Source organism: Anomaloglossus baeobatrachus, chromosome 2 (genome assembly GCF_048569485.1).
Source record: "Anomaloglossus baeobatrachus isolate aAnoBae1 chromosome 2, aAnoBae1.hap1, whole genome shotgun sequence".
NCBI lineage: Eukaryota > Metazoa > Chordata > Amphibia > Anura > Aromobatidae > Anomaloglossus > Anomaloglossus baeobatrachus.
In genome coordinates, this window is record NC_134354.1 from 636,271,062 (window position 1) to 636,295,278 (window position 24,217).

At 44.1% G+C, this 24,217-nt stretch overlaps 1 protein-coding gene across 1 annotated transcript in view; it reads left to right on the forward strand.

The window, feature by feature from the left end:
• The window catches only part of PRPF40B (pre-mRNA processing factor 40B), a 184,430-nt gene that overhangs the window by 150,178 nt on the left and 10,035 nt on the right, over positions 1 to 24,217 (forward strand). Inside the window, 3 exon segments of the mRNA XM_075336908.1 lie at positions 9,377 to 9,472; positions 14,522 to 14,677; positions 18,463 to 18,594. Coding sequence (XP_075193023.1) covers positions 9,377 to 9,472; positions 14,522 to 14,677; positions 18,463 to 18,594 — 384 coding nt within the window.

Genomic DNA, 24,217 nt, shown 5'->3' on the forward strand with positions numbered 1-24,217 from the left:
GTCCCCCATAATAGTGAGTCATCCACATGTCCCCCATAATAGTGCGCCATCCACAGGTCCCCCATAGCAGTGCGTCATCCACAGGTCCCCCATAATAGTGCGTCATCCACATGTCCCCCATAATAGTGCGTCATCCACAGGTCCCCCATAATACAACAATGCTGCTATTGACTCCTGTTGAGTCTAAATTGTTAAAATAATGTTATTTTAATTTTATTAAAATGTTCTAGCACACTATTTGGCTCAATTTTTTTTTTTTAATTTTCCTCCTCCAAAACCTAGGTGCGTCTTATAATCAGGTGCGTCTTATAAAGCGAAAAATACGGTATTCTATTGTAAGCTAACATGCAGTTTAATCTGTGTTATGTTTTTACTGTACTGTATTTTCTATTAGTGTACTGTAATAATGTTATATGAATACAGTACATTATTTTATATTATTGTAATAAAATTTTAGAAATACAGTACATATTTTTGGGTTGTGGAACGAATTATCTGCATTTCAATTATTTCCTAAGGGAAAATTCGCTTTGATATAAGAGTAATTTGCTTTAAGAGCGCACTCCCGGAATGAACTATGCTTGTAATCCAAGGTTCCACTGTAATGGTTTTGTTTTATATGGAGGTTCCTCTGTATGCATATGAGTACAGAATTTATATAGGGTTTATAGATCCCATTAAAGGGAGGGAATCTGTCACCAGGTTTTTGCTGCCCTATCTGAGAGCAGCATAATGTTAAAAACAGAGACCCTGATTCCAGTGATGTCTCACTTATTGAGCTGTTTGCTGTCATTTTGATACAATCACTGTTTTCTCTGCTGCAGATCTAGCAGTTATACAAAGCTCATGAATATGCTGGACTACATGGCAGCACGCCATTTAGTGCACTAATGATAATGTCCTGCTGATTAAACAGTGATTTTATCAAAACTACAGCCTAGTAAGTGAAACAGCACTGGAATCGGGATCTCTGCCCCTACGTTATGCTACTCTAGGATTAGGTGGAAAAAACCTGGTGACAGATTCCCTTTAAGTGTAATCTCATCACATACAGCTCCTTAGGGAGTTGTCAACTGAGGGAACACAGCCCTGATTCATCCCTTCCTTTAGGTTCATAGAAAGGGGGTAGATGAGAAACGACCTTTGGTACCAATACCTAACCTGTAATAGTAGTCTCTTCAAGTAAAAATTGCTGAAAAAAAATGTAAGATATTTTTCCTGCACTCAAAATGCAGAGTACATTATACTTGGATTTGTTTGTAAAGATCAATAACCTTTGTAGCTACCAATGATGGAAGGACACCATGAAAAAGGGCAAAGTGTAAATTATATTTTAGAGTAAAAATAAAAAAATGTGCACATTAAAAATGAAATAGTGCATAGTCCACCCAGTTATACAGAACACTTTGAGGACCTTTCACCAGTCTGAGTATGCAAAAGCAGCCACATCATGGAATATTGGCTGCAGAGCTGAAAACGTAGTTAGTTTTTTTAATTATTTATTTCTCCTCTCCGTTGCGGAAATATTAGCTTGTAAAGTTTAGTTAGAATTTATTTTATAGTTCAGTTGGGCGTTACCAGAGATTTGTCTCTGGGATCATGAAATTCTTCCCCTGCATGAGGGTGACCAATCATAAGCAGATAGCGTCATCCTACCGTGTACATAGTAGAGCAGAGTTATGTATCATTACAAACACTTCCAGATCTCATCTCATGGCAGTTAGTGATGGGCGATGGGTGAGAACTGACAGCACTCTAAGATGAGATATGAATAATATATAATTATGCAGCTTCTTATGTAGTAGAACAGCACTGCTGACTAATGTATAATCAGAAACACTTCCAGATCTCCTCTCACGGCAGTTAGTGATGGGGGATGGGGGAGAGCTGACAGCAATGTGAGATAAGATCTAGATAATATATAATTCTCAAGCTACTGTATAGAACAGCATAGCTGAGTAATGTATCATTACAAACACTTCCAGATCTCACCTCACAATGTTGTCATATGTCACCCAGCTTCACCCCACACTGACTGCCGTGTGATGAGATCTGAAAATGTAGCTGCAGAGATCAGGGAGAAGATCATGTTTTTTTTCTCCCCTGCATGACGTCTCCGCTTGTGATTGGTCTATCTGTTTCAGGTGAAGAACGACACGTCCCCAGAGACAAATCTCTGGTAACACCCAGTTAAACAATAACAAATTGTAACAAACTTTAGAAGCTAAAATCTCTGCATTGGAGAAGAGAATTTAAGAAATAAAAACTAAGTTGTGCTCAGTTCTGGAGCCAATATTCCATGATGCAGCTACATTAACATGCTCAAATTGGTAAGGCTACTTTCCCACTTCAGTCTTTTTCCATCAGTCACAATCCGTTGTCTTGAGAAAATACGGTATCTTCAACATATTTTGCAGGACTCAGTTTTTTCCCAATAGACTTGTATTAATGATGGATTGCGACTGATGGCCCTGCGTTGCATCTGCCGCGCGATGGATCAGTCGTGGAATGACTGACCGTCGGGCGGAAGGAACTGACACTGTAACATTTTTTTGGAGCATCAAAAAAACGCACTGCGCAGGATTCCGTCACAATCCGTCAAGAGGCATAAGGCTAAGACCGCACTTTGCGTTCACCTACTTGCAGTTCTAAACGCACGGTTTGGGCTTAATTGATTTGACCAAAGTTGCCTTTTTCAGAAATTTAGCGCTGAAAACGCATGCGTATTTACCGCATTTTAGATGCATTTTCAGCGCTTTTTACCTGCTTTTCCACGTGCGTTTTGACAGATGCGTTTTGAACATCAAGACACTGCTAAATAAAGTTTAAACAGTCAAACATAATGAAAAAAGAGAAAAAAAAGGAACACAGAATTTTAGAAATAATTTAGAAAATAGAAATATTCTAAATATTATAGCGGTAATATACTATTTATTGGAAAAATAGCAATAAATTATTATTTTTCTTTAATTTAATTGGCGGATTATGTGTGTGTGTAAAGGGACATATGAAATCATTATTTTAATGTCTAAAAAGCATGCGTTTTGGTAGTCCAAAACGCATGTTTTCTGCACATAAAAAGCAGGTAAAACGCAGGAATTTGAAGGAATCTTGGTTTTTGCCATTTCTCATTTACTGCAATTTTAGCAAAACGCATCCAAAATGGCAAAAACAACTGACATGCTCCTTCTTTGAACGCATGGTTTTTGCCACAAAATATGCAAATTAAACGCAGCGTTTTAAAACGCAAAGTAGGGTCTAGAAATCCACATTTTCCATAGACTTTGCTGGAAAATCAAAACGCATGCATTTTGGCATGAAAAAGGTGCTTCTCAAAACGGACCTAAAAAGCAGTGGAAACGCAGGTGGAAACACAAAGTGGGGTTTTAGCCTAAGGCTATGTGCGCACTTACCGGATTTTCCGCGGATTTGCTGCATGTTTCGCTGCAGAAAATGTTCATAACATCTCTGCAGTGAATCACCAGCAAATCCTATGGAGAAAAAAAATCCTGTGCGCACTGGGCGGAATTTGACAGCTGCTTGTTTTGCTGCGGGAATCCCGCAGCAAAAACAAGTGCATGTCACTTCTTTTCCGCACGTCGCTGCGGGATTTCACTCCATTGACTCAATGTTAATCATGAAATCCCGCAGGGAATAACGCAGGCAGCAAATTCTGTGCGGTTCACTGCGTTTTCCTGCGTTATTCCCTGCGGTATTTTGCGGTTTACCTCCGGTAATGTGCATCACTTGCTTGCGGTTTTGCAGGGAAGTGATGTCATTACAGGAAGAGGAAGCCGTGCAGAGAGTAAACACAAACACACAGATCACACACACACAGACATCACAGACACAGAACACATAGACACAGACACATAGAACACACATAGAAAGCAAACGGAAATATAGAAAAAAAAGAACGTGGGCTCCGCTGTATATTCACCTTCCAGCCGAGGTAAGCACACAGCGGCGGCCCGGTATTCTCAGGCTGGGGTGGGAGAGGGGCAGGGATAATGTCCCCCGCCTCACTCCCCCTCCCGCAGCCGAGAATATCAGCCGCAGCTGCCCCGGCACTGTCGCATGCAATATGCGGCAATGCCGGCGTGTCCTCGGCTCTTCTTGCCACCGTGTAGCAGTGGTGGCAAGGTAATACAAGGGGTTAACCCCAGGCTTGATCATGGCAGCGTCTATGTGACAGCTGACATGATCAACCCGTAAGTAAAGTGAAAAAAAACACACCGAAAAATCCTTTATTTTAAATAAAACAAACAAGCCTCGTTCACCATTTTATTAACCCCTCCCGCACCAAAGCTCCGGCGTAATCCAGGTCCGACGTCCAGCGCTGCTTCCATCCAGCCGCGACTAACACACAGCGCTGAATGAAAGCAGCAGAGGTAATTACCGGTCATTTCCCACGGCCGGTAATGTGAACTCACTGCCGACCGTGGGAAATGCAGCGATCTGTCATCCATCTCTCTATCTATCCCTCTGTCTATCTATCCCTCTATCTATTCTTCTGTCTATCTACTCTCAGAATTAAATGACTTTTTTTTTTTTTTTCTTCAATGTGCTTTATTGCATTGAATGCAATAAAGCACATCCCAACCCGCACGCGGCAAAACCGCGGCAATACCGCGAATAATACCGCGGCAAACCGCGGCAAACCGCATGCGGTTTTCGGGTGCGGTTTCCCGCGGTTTTTTACCGCGGGTGCGGTAATCTTTGAGGGCATGCGGAATTTTCTCAAGAAAATTCCACTTCCCAGTGCGCACAGAGCCTTATGGTTGTTTATGGTGCAGGATTCCGCCGTAATCCATCGCACGACGGAATCCAGTGCTGGATTCCATCATGTTCTACTGAGCATGCCCAGAATGTACGCAATCACATTGCAAGGCTCCAGATAGGCTTGATAGGAATATTCCACACACAATTTTAGCTATAACAACATTTATTCTGCCCCTTTCTCTAAAAACTGTCACAGATGGCCTATGAAAACACAGTAATAGGTCACCAAAATGTCTGGCACTCCCATTGAGCTGTTCCAAATACAAACAGATCATGACGGATCCGTCGTAAAACGGACGCACAACGGATGTAAGGCTAGGTTCACATTTCTGTTTTAAATCTGTCAGGTCCGTCAGCAACGGATCAGTCGTTTTTTAGATATCAACTGACGCAATGGATGTGTTTTTCACAGGATTCCGTTCACAGGAATCCTGTGAAAAAATCCGTTACATCCGCTATGCTTCCATTTTTTGACGGATCAGTCATGATCTGTTTGTGTTTGGGACAGCCTAGTGGCTGTGCCAAACATGCTGGGCATGCTCAGTAGAGCATGACGGAATCCAGCGCTGGATTCCGTTGTAAAACGTTGTAAAACGGATTACGACGGAATCCAGCACCATAGACATCCATTACAAGCTTGATGGATTGCAACGGATTCCTGCACGCCGCGTTAATTTTGGCGGCCAGAAAAACGTTACATTCTGCGTTGCTCCTGCCCGGCGGTCAGTCAAAAAACGACTGACCGCGGTGCAGCGGATGCAATGCAAGGTCATCAGTTGCAATCCGCTACTAATACAAGTCTATGGCACACAACGGAATCCGCTAAACGGATTGCGTTGTTTACCATAGCCGTGGATTGTGACTGATACATTTTAACGGAAATGTGAACCTAGCCTAACAGACGCGACGGATCAGTTATTTTACAGGATTCCTGTGAATGGAATCCTGTGAAATAACACATCCGTTGCGTCTGTTGACAGCTGAAAAACGACGGATCCGTTGTTTCGTCGCAACGACTGACCTGAAGGATTTGAAACGACTGAACTGTGACAGTAGCCTTAAAGGTCCTATTTTAAGAATAAAGGGTACTTTGCACGCTGCAACATCGCAAGCCGATGCTGCGATGCCGAGCGCGATAGTCCCCGCCCCCGTCGCAGCTGCGATATCCTTGTGATAGCTGCCGTAGCGAACATTATCGCTACGGCAGCTTCACATGGACTCACCTGTCCTGGGACGTCGCTCTGGCCGGCGACCCGCCTCCTTATTAAGGGGGCGGGTCATGCGGTGTCACAGCGACGTCACACGGCAGGCAGCCAATAGGAGCGGAGGGGCGGAGATGAGCGGGATGTAAACATCCCGCCCACCTCTTTCCTTCCGCATATCCTACGGAAGCCGCGGTGACGCCGGTAGGAGATGTTCCTCGCTCCTGCGACTTCACGCACAGCGATGTGTGCTGCCGCAGTAGCAAGGAACAACATCGGACCGTCGCGTCAGCGTAATTATGGATTACGCCGACGCTGCACCGATGATACGATTACGACGCTTTTGCGCTCGTTAATCGTATCATCGAACCTTTACACACTACGATGTCACATGCGATGCCGGAAGTACGTCATTTTCAATTTGACCCCACCGACATCGCACCTGCGATGTCGTAGTGTGCAAAGCCCGCCTATTACTCGTATTAGACTTTTCTAATGCAAATAATTATGGAAATTTGTTCCTAATCTGCCTTTAAAGCAAAAGTTGGGTCCGAAATTCATTTTGTTCATTTTTAATTGTAACTGTTGTTTTAAAGTGCAAACAGTGTATAGCTAGAGTTGGACAAAGTTGAATGACACTGAAATGGGGCCATACTGGTTATTGTCTAAGGGGTGCTTCACACATAGCGAGATCGCTGCTGAGATCGCTGCTGAGTCACGGTTTTTGTGATGCAACAGTGACCTCATTAGCGATCTTGCTGTGTGTGACACTGAGCAGCGATCTGGCCCCTGCTGTGAGATCGCTGCTCGTTACACACAGCCCTGGTTCATTTTTTTATTGTTGCTCTCCCGCTGTGACGCACAGATCGCTGTGTGTGACAGCGAGAGAGCGACGAAATGAAGCGAGCAGAGAGCAGGAGCCCGAGTCTGGCAGCTGCGGTAAGCTGTAACCAGGGTAAACATCGGGTAACCAAGGTGGTTACCCGATATTTACCTTTGTTACCAGCCTCCGCCGCTCTCACGCTGCCTGTGCTGCCGGCTCCTGCTGTCTGCACATGTAGCTGCAGTACACATCGGGTTAATTAACCCGATGTGTACTGTAGCTAGGAGAGCAGGGAGCCAGCGCTAAGCAGTGTGCGCGGCTCCCTGCTCTCTGCACATGTAGCTGCAGTACACATCGGGTTAATTAACCCGATGTGTACTGTAGCTAGGAGAGCAGGGAGCCAGTGCTAAGCAGTGTGCGCGGATCCCTGCTCTCTGCACATGTAGCGACGTTATGATCGCTGCTGCGTCGCTGTGTTTGACAGCTAAGCAGCAATCATAACAGCGACTTACAAGGTCGCTGTTACGTCACAGAAAATGGTGACGTAACAGCGACGTCGTTGTCGCTGTCGCTATGTGTGAACCCAGCCTAACCATCGTAAATCTGATTATGACCTGGAAGGAAGGATTATCAGGGCACTCACAAGCCCTTGAGCTAATGAGGTGAAGCAGATGTATCCTGATTAGGACTTATAATTGAGCACCATTGAATGCATGCGAACAGCAAATCTGAAAAGTGTTAATGCATATGGAACCTGTAGTACTCTGGGAAATTAGCAGTGCCATAGTATGGATTTCTTAGGATATATGTACAGTGCCTACAAGTAGTATTCAACCCCCTGCAGATTTAGCAGGTTTGATAAGATGCAAATAAGTTAGTGCCTGCAAACTTCAAACAAGAGCAGGATTTATTAATAGATGCATAAATCTTACAAACCAACAAGTTATGTTGCTCAGTTAAATTTTAATAAATTTTCAACACAAAAGTGTGGGTCAATTATTATTCAACCCTTAGGTTTAATATTTTGTGGAATAACCCTTGTTTGCAATAACAGCTAATAATCGTCTTTTATAAGACCTGATCAGGCCGGCACAGGTCTCTGGAGTTATCTTGACCCACTCCTCCATGCAGATCTTCTCCAAGTTATCTAGGTTCTTTGGGTGTCTCATGTGGACTTTAATCTTGAGCTCCTTCCATAAGTTTTCAATTGGGTTAAGGTCAGGAGACTGACTAGGCCACTGCAACACCTTGATTTTTTCCCTCTTGAACCAGGCCTTGGTTTTCTTGGCTGTGTGCTTTGGGTCGTTGTCTTGTTGGAAGGTGAAATGACGACCCATCTTAAGATCCTTGATGGAGGAGCGGAGGTTCTTGGCCAAAATTTCCAGGTAGGCCGTGCTATCCATTTTCCCATAAATGCGGACCAGATGGCCAGGCCCCTTGGCTGAGAAACAGCCCCACAGCATGATGCTGCCACCACCATGCTTGACTGTAGGGATGGTATTCTTGGGGTCGTATGCAGTGCCATCCAGTCTCCAAACATCACGTGTGTGGTTGGCACCAAAGATCTCGATCTTGGTCTCATCAGACCAGAGAACCTTGAACCAATCTGTCTCAGAGTCCTCCAAGTGATCATGAGCAAACTGTAGACGAGCCTTGACATGACGCTTTGAAAGTAAAGGTACCTTACGGGCTCGTCTGGAACGGAGACCATTGCGGTGGAGTACGTTACTTATGGTATTGACTGAAACCAATGTCCCCACTGCCATGAGATCTTCCCGGAGCTCCTTCCTTGTTGTCCTTGGGTTAGCCTTGACTCTTCGGACAAGCCTGGCCTCGGCACGGGTGGAAACTTTCAAAGGCTGTCCAGGCCATGGAAGGCTAACAGTAGTTCCATAAGCTTTCCACTTCCGGATGATGCTCCCAACAATGGAGACAGGTAGGCCCAACTCCTTGGAAAGGGTTTTCTACCCGTTGCCAGCCTTGTGACCCTCCACAATCTTGTCTCTGATGGCCTTGGAATGCTCCTTTGTCTTTCCCATGTTGACCAAGTATGAGTGCTGTTCACAAGTTTGGGGAGGGTCTTAATTAGTCAGAAAAGGCTGGAAAAAGAGATAATGAATCCAAACATGTGAAGCTCATTGTTCTTTGTGCCTGAAATACTTCTTAATACTTTAGGGGAACCAAACAGAATTCTGGTGGTTTGAGGGGTTGAATAATAAATGACCCTCTGAATAAACTTTTCACAATTTAAAAAAAAAAATGAAAAAAGAAATAACATTCTTTTTTGCTGCACTGCATTTCACACTTCCAGGCTGATCTACAGTCCAAATGTCACAATGCCAAGTTAATTCCGAATGTGTAAACCTGCTAAATCTGCAGGGGGTTGAATACTACTTGTAGGCACTGTATATATTATGAGTAATACAAGTCTGAAAGGTTTCATACAAAAGAAGACCTTGAGCTTTATGTGTCTTCTGATATTCGGAAGCTTTTCATTATTGCCTATGGGATTCATCATACCTCATGTTTCTACAATTCAATAAGTGAGATCTTACATATATCTGTGCAGGTGCGAGAACGTTTTGTTGGTGATATTGCTTTTGACCAGATTACGGTGGAATCGGAAAGGATTCGCCTCTTCAAGGAATTTATGCTATCTATTGAGGTTTGACTATGGCTTACTTTTGAGTTCTAGAATAAATGCATGAACCTTGTAAATGATGTACTTCACACAACACTCATACACTCACTTTTTCCTTGCACACAGCCTATAAAAATTATTCACCTCCTTATATTTTTGTATTGCACGCATTTTCAGTATGTGACGTTAAAGGGATCTGTCAGCAGGTTTTTGCCATCTAATCTGAAAGCAGCATGATACAGGGACCCTGATTCCAGTGATGTAGCACTTGCTGTAGTTTTGATAAAATCACAGTTTTACCAGCAGGGGAATATCATTATTAGAGGACTAGTAAACCTGCTACCATGTAGTCCTCTAGATTCATGAGCTCTGTATAACCCCACCCACACCCACTGATTGCCAGCTTTCTGCCTTTGCTCTGTGTACACAAAAGCCGCCAATTAGTCATGTCGGCGAGGTTATACAGAGCTCAGCATTCAGAGAAGTGATAGAGCTACAGAAGATAAAACAGTGATTTTATCAAAACTGCAGCAAGCAGCCCATTAAGTGACACATTACAACAATATAATTGAATAATTTTTCCACAACCTTCTTACTGATGAGGCCACATTTACATAACTGTGTTTTCTGTAGAAATAACTGACAGCACTATGTCTAATGTTATTCAATTGAGTTGTTGACATGACAGATTTTTCACACATATCAAGTGTCCATGTGAAAAAAAAAAAAATCACAGCATGCACTAGTGTGTTCCATATATGAGACTCACCTATTAAAGGCAATGGGTGCACACAAAAAAATGGGACCTCATATGGATTAACTGTTTAGCATCCAATATTTACTGATACGTTACCATTATTAACATAGGAAACAGGTTTTTTTATCTTGTAAAATGTATTCACTGCTGATGTATATAAATGAATGCAAAACGGATGACAATGCAGATGAAAACCTGTTCAATTTTTTGGGGAATTCAAATTGGACAATTTTTTTATGTACCTCTGTAAATTTAGCCTAAAGGTTTTTTTCATTCGTAACAGAAATTTCACTCCAAACACCTAATTGGGGCAATGTCTGCAGAATGAGCATGACATTTTACAGACTGAATTTAGATTTTGGCCTCATTCAGACGTTACTGTTTTCCACTTAAGCAAAAAAATGGTTCCTTTTGTCGTCAGTGTGTCATCCTTGTGTCCTCAATGATTTTCACGGATGAATAAACTAATTACAGTCATATGAAAAAGTTTGGGCACCCCTATTAATGTTAACCTTTTTTCTTTACAACAATTTGGGGTTTTGCAGCAGCTATTTCAGTTTCATATATCTAATAAATGATGGACTCAGTAATATTTCTGAATTGAAATGAGGTTTATTGTACTAACAGAAAATGTGCAATCTGCATTTAAACTAAATTTGACAGGTGCATAAGTATGGGCACCCTTCTCAATTTCTTGATTTGAACACTCCTAACTACTTTTTACTGACTTACTGAAACACCATATTGGTTTTGTAACCTCATTGAGCTTTGAACTTCATAGGCAGGTGTATCCAATCATGAGAAAAGGTATTTAAGGTGGCCACTTGCAAGTTGTTCTCCTATTTGAATCTCCTATGAAGAGTGGCATCATGGGCTCCTCAAAACAACCCTCAAATGATCTGAAAATAAAGATTATTCAACATAGTTTTTCAGGGGAAGGATACAAAAAGTTATCTCAGAGATTTAAACTGTCAGTTTCCACTGTGAGGAACATAGTAAGGAAATGGAAGAACACAGGTACAGTTCTTGTTACGCCCAGAAGTGGCAGGCCAAGAAAAATATCAGAAAGACAGAGAAGAAGAATGGTGAGAACAGTCAAGGACAATCCACAGACCATCTCCAAAGACCTGCAGCTTCATCTTGCTGCAGATGGTGTCAATGTGCATCGGTCAACAATACAGCGCACTTTGCACAAGGAGAAGCTGTATGGGAGAGTGATGCGAAAGAAGCCGTTTCTGCAAGCACGCCACAAACAGAGTCACCTGAAGTATGCAAAAGCACATTTGGACAAGCCAGTTACATTTTGGAAGAAGGTCCTGTGGACTGATAAAACCAAGATTGAGTTGTTTGGTTATACAAAAAGGCGTTATGCATGGAGGCAAAAAAACACGGCATTCCAAGAAAAGCACTTGCTACCCACAGAAAAAAATTTGGTGGAGGTTCCATCATGCTTTGGGGCTGTGTGGCCAATGCCGGCACCGGGAATCTTGATAAAGATGAGAGTCGCATGGATTCAACTCAGTATCAGCAGATTCTTGACAATAATGTGCAAGAATCAGTGACGAAGTTGAAGTTACGCAGGGGATGGATATTTCAGCAAGACAATGATCCAAAACACCGCTCCTAATCTACTCAGGCATTCATGCAGAGGAACAATTAGAATGTTCTGGAATGGCCATCCCAGTCCCCAGACCTGAATAACATTGAAAATCTGTGGGATGATTTGAAGCGTGCGGTCCATGCTCGGCAACCATCAAACTTAACTGAACTGGAATTGTTTTGTAAACAGGAATGGTCAAAAATACCTCCATCCAGGAACTTATTAAAAGCTACAGGAAGCGACTAGAGGCTGTTATTTTTGCAAAAGGAGGATATACAAAATATTAATGTCACTTTTATGTTGAGGTGCCCATACTTATGCACCTGTCAAATTTAGTTTCAATGCGGATTGCACATTTTCTGTTAGTACAATAAACATTTCAATTCAGTAATATTACTCAGTCCATCAGTTATTAGATATATGAAACTGAAATAGCTGTTGCAAAAACCCAAATTGTTATAAAGAAAAAAGGTTAACATTAATAGGGGTGCCCAAACTTTTCCATATGACTGTAATTGAAAATCTTCCCCTATCTTTTGTATTGTAAAGCCTTCTTCACACATCTGTGCAAAACACAAACATTTTGCATGGTCTTTGGTGAAGGTGCATATGTGTGTGTGTTCCGTATGTTGTCCCTGTGCTATCTGTGTGACATCCGGATACCACACGGACAGCATGGGCTGGTATACTTACTGTACCTGTCCCTTGCTGCTGTCTCCTGCGCTGCTGTTACTTCCAGGTACGCGGTCAGTGCAGTGAATATTCGTGAGGCATAATGAGCGGGCCCGGAAGCAACAGCAGCGCTGGTGACAGGTAAGTATTAAAATTCCATATTTTTATGTTACCTCTGTTTTCTCTGGTACCTGTCACACTGATGTTACACAGATCACATCAGTGTGTGGTCCGTGTGACCTCCGTGCTGCCGGCAGAAAAAGGACATGTCACCGTGTGGCGAAAATGGACACAAGTTTGCTCGACATGCGGTTTTTGTGAAAACACAGATGGGTGACCAAGCCCATTTATTTTAATGAGCCTACGTGAGGCCGTGTCTCCGATACGTGTGAAAACGGACGTCACACGTACCGGAGGCACGGATGTGTGAAGGAGGCCTTAAACACAGACATAATAAGGACGGCACACGGACCCACAGACTTGTATTAGTACATTTTATCTATATAGAATTGGAAAAAAACAACAGGTGTCCATGTTTCTTGCACAGACCCACAGTCCTTGAAAAATGCGGATATGTGTTGTATCCATGAAAAATACAAACAGAACACATGTAAAGCCTGCTTTACACATTGCAATTTCACATACGATATCGTATGTGATTTGCAACGCCCCCATCGCATGTGTGGCACGTTCAATTTGTTGAACGTGCCGCACATACGAGTAACCCCCGTCACACGTACTTACCCGTCCATACGACCTCGATGTGGGCGGCAAACGTCCACTTCCTGGAGTGGGAGGGACGTTCGGCGTCACATCGACGTCACGCGGCAGCCGGCCAATAGAAGCGGAGGGGCGGAGCTGAGCGGGACGTAAACATCCCGCCCACCTTCTTCCTTCCGCATTACCGGAGGGAGCCGCAGGAAGCAGGTAAGATCTGTTCATCGTTCCCGGGGTGTCACACACTGCGATGTGTGCTACCCCGGGTACGATGAACAATCTGACGTTCAATTCATGAGGAATGAACGACGTGCGTGCGATGAACGTTTTACCGTTCAATCGCAATCGCACGTAGCTGTTACACACTACAATGTACCTTACGATGCCGGATGTGCGTCACTTACGACGTGACCCCGCCGACACATTGTAAGATACATTGCAGCGTATAAAGTGGGCTTTTGAATGAGGCTTTATAGAACAGTTGCTAAAGTTTCTGCAACAAATCTGCTAAGTCGAAACCACTATATGACAATTTTTGGCTGACCTAAAAATAGCTATTTATAGTCCGATTACACACATAATAAAGATCTATTTACATAGACCACGACCCCCAATTGTGTTGCTCATATTGAACAATCTACAGTCAGGAAAATAATTATTTCATACACTGCTGATTTTGCAGATTTTCCCACCTACAAAGAATGGAGAGTTCTGTATTTTTTATCGTGGGTACACTTCTACTGTAAAAGACATAATCCCCCAAAAAAATCCAGAAAATCACATTGTATGATTTTTAAATATTAATTTGCATTTTATTGCATGAAATAAGTATTGATCACCTACCATCCAGCAAGAATTCTGTCTCTCTTAGGCCGGGTACACATATCCGGCTTTTCGCCGGTTTGACGGATGCGGCGCACGCCAGTACAGTATGATACAGTACAGTGGCAGCGCCGCAACTTCTGGGTCACATGCTCCAGTCACATGACAGCATATGACCGGCGATTGCTGCGCTACCAGAGTACTGTATACACTGTACTGGCGTGCGCCGCATCCGTCAAACCGGCAAAAAGTCGGATATGTGTACCTGGCCTTAGACCTGTTATTTTTTCTTTAAGAAGTCCTCCTAGTCTATACTCAGTACCTGTATTAATTGCACCTCGTTACTTGTATAAAAGACACCTGTCCACACACTCAATCAAAAAGTTTTGGCTAATGGAAGAAGGAGAAGAAAAAAACTAAAGCAGAAAAATCACTCTGTCATTAAGGCGTTAAAGAGTCTTGTTATATTATTGTATTGTGCATCTTATGATTCTTTTATTTACAGAATGAATGCCAGCATCATCATTTCAAGGGCAAGAAGCACTCAAAAAAATCCAAAAAGCACCACCATAAGCGTTCACAGTCACCCACCCCTGCGGAGTGGGGAAGGAAGAAGGTTCCAGACATCTCAACATGGGATACTGCTGGAGCTGTGGAGAAAGTAAGTGTGCGCTGGATTAATGTCTTTAAGGCCAGAGTCACACTTGCGAGTACCTCGCGTGTAACTCGTGCGAGTCTCTCATTGAATCACCCGGCATGGACTCACACTCTCCGGACAGGAGCGTCTCAGCTGCATAGACATACATGCAACCGACCCGCTCCTGTCCGGAGAGTGCGAATCCGTGCTGGGTGATTCAATGAGAGACTCGCGCGAGTTACACGCGAGGCACTCTCAAGTGTGACTCTGGCCTTAATATGCCAAAAAGCAGGCAGAACAATAAATGTTTGAAGCACTTGTTCCACAAATGAGCTAGAAAAGTAGAGAACTCCAAGCAGAATTCATATATGAAATATTTAGAGCAACACTCAAATTTAAGTGTCAGAAAATAAAGCCAAGCACGGTGTGAGCTGTTAGAATAGGGTCCACTGATCATAGCCGAGGACTACATATCTCAGTTTTACTCAGTGGATGCCTATTTCAGTGTGTACAGTGAAATGTGAAGAGTAGAAGAAAGTGGCCCAATTAAAAAAAGCAATTACAATGTAATGAGATGAAAAAAATGGTAATTTATTGTATTTTGTGGACTTTAGGATGCACCCTATTATAAGACACACCTCAGCTTTAGATGTAGGAAATGTAAAAAATATATATTTCCTACTATTTAAAACTTCTCTGATGGTGTAAATAAGCAGAAAGGATAATATCACCATCGTTCAACGAACTGTAACAGGGACCTCTATAAAGAGGTAATAGAAGGAGGTATTATCCAGGTTAAGGGCGCAGTCACACGACCGTATAACACGGACAACGATAGCACCTAAATGCTTGGACTGGCCAGCGGCTCTCCTGGCCAGAATATGGGAGCTGAATAGAAATACATGGTGTCACTCTCGGGTCTGGAGAGCCATCATTTGATGTGATGTGAGTGTGCCATAATAATCAGCTCTGCTACATGCACAGTAGATACACACAGCTGTGCTGCATGAACAGTGCATATAAACACAACTATGCAGCACACATAATTCTGCAGCATGCACAGCAAATATTTAAAAATAAAGAAGTATGCAAAATGGAATCACCTAAAATAATTAATGTTTACTGTACATGAAACTAAAGACAACATTAAAAACACTTAGAAAGCCAAATTGCTATTGACCACATAAACCCATAATAGAGTCTAATTTTGCCCATTCGAAGAATCACGCGGTTAACCAATAGCAAAAGGATTGGTGTAAACACTTTAATTACCGGTATCGGTATGTGCTTGATGCTGGATATGAAAAACTATAGCAATAAAGACAATCTGTTTTTTAAATAATATAAAACTAATATAAAGATTAGTGAAAAGCAAATACATACAATATTTTAATACAATGTGCAGATAAATAATATATGTCACATAAGGTGAATGGGAATAAAACAGTGATAACACCAGAACAGCGGACGATGAGAGGGAAATGACCAACAGGTCGTAAGGCGGCAGGGTGAAACCGGCTTCGGAGGGTTTCCACCTAGAAAGCAGATTTCTCCTGGTGTATGCTGCCAAGAGGCAGTATTGACAGAAACTATATATACTTGGAGGATGACTGGTCCAGCCTGTGGAATCAAATACTTGTGACTTTTGGGGCAGCTGTTCTCCGTCTCGGTTTCAGAGGAGCGAGTCATGAAAGGAAGATACAATGAGTCCTCTGTGCACGGTACTGCTATCTTAACCAGAGCTGCCACGATGATGCTGAGAACTGTCGGCAGCTGTAAGGAGAGAACACTGAGCTACTTACTCATATGGACAATCTACTCTGGGAGATCCAACAATACGTTGAGAGGACCCAGAAAGATGCCTGGCACAGAAAAACTGGACAGGCAGGGATAGCCTTGTCAACACAACCAGCAGTGAAACCTGGACATAGAGGCTGGCTCTGTCAAACTCAAGGGCAGTCTTAGCCAGTGATTCTGTGTGCTAGTAGGAATTGTCCGAAAAAAACAGTGCTAAACATAAGAGTCTTTATCTAGCCAATGGGTAGGGAAGACCAGAATGTGACTCGAATATTAAAAAAAGGATACAGATTCATGCAGGAGCAGAAAACTCGCTTCCATGAAGTTTGGGAGACGGTTACTGCACTGAAGAGGCCCTCATACTTTGTCTGTAGATGACGAAGGACATGCTGTGATCCGATTTCTGTATGAAAGAAGGGTTATGTGCTGACTAATAGACATGGATGCTGAGGTAATAAGATCACCCAACACCAATGGGACCGCACTGTGATCAACCATGTGATTCATGGTAGGTGGAGGATCTAACTCACTGGATAATGGTCAGAGGCCTTGTATCACTGCTACAATCAGTAGTGTGGTTAATGATAGATGGAGGGTCTGATTCTCTGGAGAGTGGACAGAGCACTTGGACCACTGCTGTGATGAGCTATGTGGTACGTGTTAGATGATGGGCCTGAATCGCTGGACAGTGAACAGAACCCTTAATCACTATTGTGATCAGACATGTGTTACATGGTAGATGGAGGGTCTGAATCACTGGATAGTGAGCAAAGCACAAGAAACGCTGCTGGGGTCAGCCACGTTATATGTGATAGATGGCGGGTTTGACTTATTGGATAGTGGACAGCGTACCAAGCGGTTGTCAGTATAGGTAAACGCTCCATATCTGCGGTTGAGGTCTGAATGCCATGGATGGATCAGACACAGACCTGAACTGCGTAGCTGCCTGAAAGGCAAGGGATGTACTCCCGGACCAGCTGCATGGACTCCTAAGCTAGGAGTGAGGGATCGAGTATCGAAGGATCGGAAGATATATAGGAAGGCCTATGGAAAATCTGTGTGTTGGATAGAGGGACAGACGGCTTTTATTTCTGGCAGTGGGGGGTTCCTGGAGGAAATGCATGGTGAATAGAGATGAGTGAACCTTTGGAGGTTCCGTTTGGAATCTCTGATTGGCAGTTTGAGTCTCCGCCCACATACAGCCAGCCATAAGCAGATCACTTCTGGGGAAGGGTGGGCGGGCTTTTTCTATTTATTTATTTATTTTTGTTACACACTACATGTGATCATGCTGTTGTTACTCCCAGTACGCGCCGTTCAAACACTACAAGTGGCTCTCACAGGGATGAGCAACAAGCTTACCTGAGCACAGCGCTGCTCGCGCAAGTTAAGTTCGCATCTACAGCATCCGAACGCCTAACCCGAGCTCTGTTTTTTTTAAAGTTGGAGTTCGGTTCAAAACCCGAACCTTGGGTTTGCTCATTCTTAATGGTGAACTGTAAGTTCAGGTAGCGGGACAACACGTTTCTCGCTCCCAAGTAGAGCTTACCCCTGTACTATAGCCTGTGTGACGGGATTAGAAGTCCCTCCTTGAAGGCTGCGTGGTCTACATTAGCTGCAGGAGGGAAGTGCCAGCCCGCAGAAAAATAACTCTGGATAAAAGAAGAGGGGGAGGCAATGCTGTCAGCACGTGCAGGGTTCTCACTCAGCTCCATGAAATGAGTGGCTCGATAGGTTGAGGGTAGAGGGCTTGGTTGCACATGATATCTGGAGCTTGTGATTGGCCAGGCTGCTGGAGGTGTGGTCAAGCCACAGGACTAGGACTACCTTTTGGAGCATGGCCGTCAGAGAGAGCCGGGGGGTGGGGGGGGCGCCAAAAATGCAGAAAAGGTCCTAAAACTGTAGAAATAAAAGAAAGGAAAGCCAGGGGAGGGGGAAGAAGGTGGAATAAAGGGATGCTTTGTTTAAGACCTATTTGTCTCTCTCTTTTTTTTTTTTTTTTTGTTAACCAGGAGACCCCTAACTGCATGGTACCCAGGGAAGGGATGATACCTGTCCTGAAGATCCCAAATCCTTTTTCGCAGCTTGAAGTATGGAAGACTGTCATCGGACGTCCTGAACGCTGTTTATTAGGCAGCTGGAAGGTACCGGTTCTATCTTTGCTCTCGGCACATCAGGCTCTGGGGAGTGAATGGGTAGGAAAATGGTGGCAAGGACCAACCGCCGGGGAGCCCCAAACACTCTTCATGTGTTAAGTGGGTTAGGGTCCTGCCGGACAGACCAGAGAGGATACAGTAGTGACGCAGCGCCCACTGTGCTCTTGGTCTCTAGGTGGAATGACAGAGTGACAACTCCACTTTGTTGTCCAATCCCAAGCGGAGTCTGAAAGAAAAATGGAAATCAATAATAAAAACAACAAATATAAGGTAGAAATGCGGCTTAGCGCAGCCCCATGTCTACCTCCTATATTATTTAAATATGGTTTTAATGCAGTTGTTTTGCATATCCAGCACCAAGCACTTCATTTAAGTGATTTCACCAATCCTTTTGCTATTGGTTAACCATGTGATTGTTCGATAGGACAGAATTAAACTCTTATGGGTTTAGATGATTAATAGCAATTTGTCTTTTTAATGTTTTTGATGTTGTCTTTGATTTCATATACAATAAAAATGAATTATTTTAGGTGTTCCCTTTTTGCATATTTCTTTATTTTTGTGTAGTTTTTATGGTATGCTGCATGTTGATCCCTTTCGATAGGGTGTTGCCCTTTATTATCCAGATGTATGCACAGCCAATGCACAACTCTGCTGCATACATACACAATTGCATCATTGCAATTGCACTGGTCTGGATGTTTTGTTAATGGGTGTTAATGTAGGTCCTGGGATTTAGGGGAATTGAGTTGGTGTTTTGGTAGGGGGTATGGGTGGTTGATAGCCAGAGGTGGGTATTGTGAGGAGGGTAGTAGAAGTTATTAATTACAAGATTCCCTACAAACGTAGAACTGACTATTAATTCTGAAATTGGAGTGATAAATAGAATCAATTCGTGTATATTTAAAAAAATTTTATTTATTGAGAAATACATGCATCATAACCAGTGTTAGTACAAGAAATTAATCAATAAGATCGATAGTAAGGATGAATACTGGTGTTTTTATGCATGTATTTATATATAAATACAATAATATAAAAATAAAAAGGTGAACAATATGGAATAAAATTCAGTATAAAAGAAAGAATATACGAACTCATCAAACTGGCAGATGTAGGGATCTTAGTATATATATGTGTTTATAGGGACAGGGAGATATGTAGATGTATTTAGGTGTTGGCAGTTATAAGTATCTAAAAGTTATAAGAATACAATGAGTTCCGTATCCACATTGATAAAATATAATATCATTAGAGGTACTTATAGAGATTAAAAAATGAAAAATGAGAATAATATAAATAATCTCCCCCCCCCGAAACCTCCCCTCCCTTATTAATCACTAATTAGTCTGGGAATACTATAGTAGCAACTATGACTACACATGAAGGCATTATTGCCATACTAAATATCTAATTCCCCCGTTATTACTGATTGCTATGAGAATGGTGAGTTTCCTTGCTTGCGTGATCGCTCCTGCTGTTTGGGGAGCCGATTCTGACAGTACGGCAAGCTTGGCGCGCATGTGCGTCTTCGGTCTCCATGGCAGCGATACCGTGGTGGTTGACACGCAGCGTGCGCTCCAAATGCCGGAAATCCAGGTCGGCACTCTGCCCCGGAAGTAGGAGTGGTTACGCGTCACAAAGGGAAACCCCACGGACGTCACTACACAGGTGACGGGAATGATTTATTCACAGCGCCCGCATAAAATGGCTTAGCTCACAACAATTTAGGTACACGTCCCCTGAAGAAGTAGGGAAACGCGCGTCGGGACCAAGGACGGCACAACCGCAATTGACTCCGTACAGGTTAGTTACAGCTGCGCTCCACTATTAATACTAATCAGGGTTACCAGACCTTGCCAGGAATTACTATATGTATAGTGCTATTGGAGGCTTTGGTGAGGAAGTGGTAGGGAGCCCGTTGTAAGGGAGAGATTCACCCGATGGAAAGAAAAAATACCATGGTTTATGGTTGAGGCTTGTTACAAGCTATGAATAGTTCATGCAGCTACTGTAACCTATAATAGCGGTATTGGAGCTAATCCAGTGTGAGTAGGAATTTTGTGACCCTGTTGTATACATATATGCAATTTGAAAATGATTTTATATTTGGAAATTAATAAAATAAAAGAATTTTATTGAGGATATGCACCATCCCAAGTGTTTTTCTGTGGTATTCACATACACAACTCTGCTGCATACACACACAACACTGCTGCATACACACAACTCTTCTGCAGGCATTCTATACCTATTTTCATGACTTGTTTATTACCAGCTATAAAGTCTTCTTAATCTCCATACTTTCCATTTTCCTGCAGACCTGTGACACATCATATAACCTGTGATATCCTGGAAGGTCCTTCATCTTCAATGTTTAGTAGAGTACTGTTTTCAGAACTTGTGGTGAGAACTGTGCAGGTCCCATTCTAATTTAGTAGTCTAGGCCTGTACTGATCAGAGAGATTAGATTTGGCAGGAGAGAGAACAGTGGAGCTGCATAGTTCGCACAGTAATGTGGAAGGTAGTTGTCTGCACTTCCAGTCATGCACAATACTCTGAAGTCGGGTGTATGCGTCCCAGCTTCAGAGAGGCGTAGTGCACAGTTAGCCACTCTGACGTTGGGGCGCATACACCCAGCAGAAAAGTTCAACGCTCAGGGGGTACACAGCCGTGCTCACACACGGCTTTGTATTGCGCTGCCAATGATGTTGGCTGTTATAAAGCATGTTATCATGCCCACAAGGTGTGTGATAAGTACTACATGCTTAGTGGGCCGACTGGTCGGAGAACTAACGCCCCTGCAACTAGTCACAGCGTAATTAGCATCTCAAATGGTTTTTAGAAACACTTTTTCTAAAGATCCATTTATGTATGTATGAACCTGACAGGTTCCCTTTAAGGTTCCCCAACATCTGGCCAACACTGGACTCACTTCTCCTCCAAGTTTCTCTCTAGCAGGGTTTACCCACTTGCCTGTGTGCTGGATCTCTGTTGCACTTAAGTTACTTGCTCCCTTGTGCAGAACACACACGTACACACACTCATAGACTTGTCTTCTCTGTGAAAGTCTCCACAACACACAGCTCACTGGAAAAACCCAACTGTAAACGGTCTCTGACCCAGCAGTCTGTTGCTGGTCAGACGTAGCCTTTCACCCAGTTCTATGCAGACATTATAATACCTTCCCAACACTGACATGCTTTACACTTTAGCCTAATATACATACACTAGAAGGTGGCCCGATTCTAACGCATCGGGTATTCTAGAATTTATTGTGTAGTTAATGTATGATTTTTGTTTTATATATATATATATATATATATATATATATAGAGGTTGTTGTGTGTAGTTACCAAGTGTTTGTGTAGGGCGATGTAAATGTTCTGGGTGTTGTCTTGGTGTGGCGGTGTGTGAGAGCGGTGTTGTTTGTGTGTTGCATTGTGTGTGTTGCGTTGTTTGTGGAGCGCTGTGTGTCTGCAGCGTTGTGTGTGTGTGGTGCTGTGTGTGTGTGTGTTGCGCGGTTTGTGTGGGTGTGTGTGTTTTGGGGAAGGTATGTTTTGTGCAGTGTGTGTGTGGGTTGGAGGAGTAGTCCTGGGGGGAGCGGAGTATAATAGGAGGAGTAGTCCTGGGGGAGCGGAGTATAATAGGAGGCGTAGTCCTGAAGGTGAGGAGGATAATAGGAGGAGTAGTCCTGGGGGGAGAGGAGGATAATAGGAGGAGTAGTCCTGGGGGGAGAGGAGTATAATAGGAGGAGTAGTCCTGGGGGGGAGGAGGATAATAGGAGGAGTAGTCCTGGGGGGAGAGGAGGATAATAGGAGGAGTAGTCCTGGGGGGAGAGGAGTATAATAGGAGGAGTAGTCCTGGGGGGAGAGGAGAATAATAGGAGGAGCAGTCCTGGGGAGAGCGGAAGATAATAGGAGCAATAGTCCTGGGGCGAGAGGAGTATAATAGGAGTAGTAGTCCTGGAGGTGAGGAGTATAATAAAAGGAGTAGTCCTGGGGAGAGCGGAGGATAATAGGAGGAGCAGTCCTGGGGGGAGAGGAGTATTATAGGAGGAGTAGTCCTGGGGGGGAAAGGAGGATAATAGGAGGAGTAGTCCTGGGGGGAGAGGAAGATAATAGGAGGAGTAGTCCTGGGGGGAGAGGAGGATAATAGGAGGAGTAGTCCTGGGGGAGAGGAGGATAATAGGAGGAGTAGTCTTGGGGGAGAGGAGGATAATAGGAGGAGTAGTCCTGGGGGAGAGGAGAATAATAGGTGGAGTAGTCCTGGGGGGATAGGAGTCTAATAGTAGGAGTAGTCCTGGGGGGAGGAGTCTAATAGGAGGAGTAGTCCTGGGGGAGGTGTATAGGTGCCCAATGTGTGTGGGGGGCATGGCCGAGCGGGCACAGTGTGTGTGGGGCGTGGCCAAGCGGTCACAGTGTGTGGGGGGCGTGGCCGAGCGGGCACAGTGTGTGGGGGTGTGGCTGAGCGGGTACAGTGTGTGGGGGCATGGCCGAGCGGGCACAGTGTGTGGGGGAGCGTGGCCGAGCGGCCAATGCGTGTGCGGGGCGTGGCCGGGCCGTGCGTTGTCAATGTAATGACTCATTTTGGAGCAAGACAGACAGACAGACATAATAAGGCAATTATATATATACTAGAAGGTGGCCCGATTCTACGCATCGGGTATTCTAGAATTTACGTATTGTGTAGTTCATGTATGATTTTTGAGATATATATATATATATATATATTAGATGTTGTTGTGTGTAGTTACTAAGTGTTTGTGTAGGGGCTGTACATGTTCTGGGTGTTGTCTGGGTGTGATGGGGGGTGAGAGCAGTGTTGTTTGTGTGTTGCGTTGTTTGTGGAGCGCTGTGTGTGTAGCGTTGTGTGTGTGTGTGTTGCGCGGTTTGTGTGTGTGTGGTGTGTTTTGGGGGGAGGTATGTTTTGTGCAATGTGTGTGTTGTGCGGTATGTGCGTATATTTGTGTGTGCAGCGTTGTCTGTGTGTGGGTGTCTGTGTAGGGCAGTTGTTTGTGGTTCTCAGTGTGTGTGTGTGGTGTGTTGTGCAGTGTGCGCGCGCGTGTGTGTGTGTGTTGGGGGGAGGTGTGCATTTCCTATCGTGCTCCATCTTCTATCCTGCGCACTCTGAAACGTGCTCCATCCGCCATGCTGCGCACTCCGAAACGTGCTCCATCCGCCATGCTGCGCACTCCCAAACGTGCTCCATCCGCCATGCTGCGCACTCCCAAACGTGCTCCATCCGCCATGCTGCGCACTCCCCATCGTGCTCCATCCCCCATGCTGCGCACTCCCAAACGTGCTCCATCCGCCATGCTGCGCACTCCCCATCGTGCTCCATCTCCTATCCTGCGCACTCCCAAACGTGCTCCATCCCCTATGCTGCGCACCCCCCATCGTGCTCCATCTCCCATGCTGCGCACTCCCAAACGTGCTCCATCCGCCATGCTGCGCACTCCCAAACGTGGTCCATCCGCAATGCTGCGCACTCCCAAACGTGCTCCATCCGCCATACTCCGCACTCCCTATCGTGCTGAATCCCCCATGCTGCGCACTCCGAAACGTGCTCCATCCGCCATGCTGCGCACTTCCAAACGTGCTCCATCCGC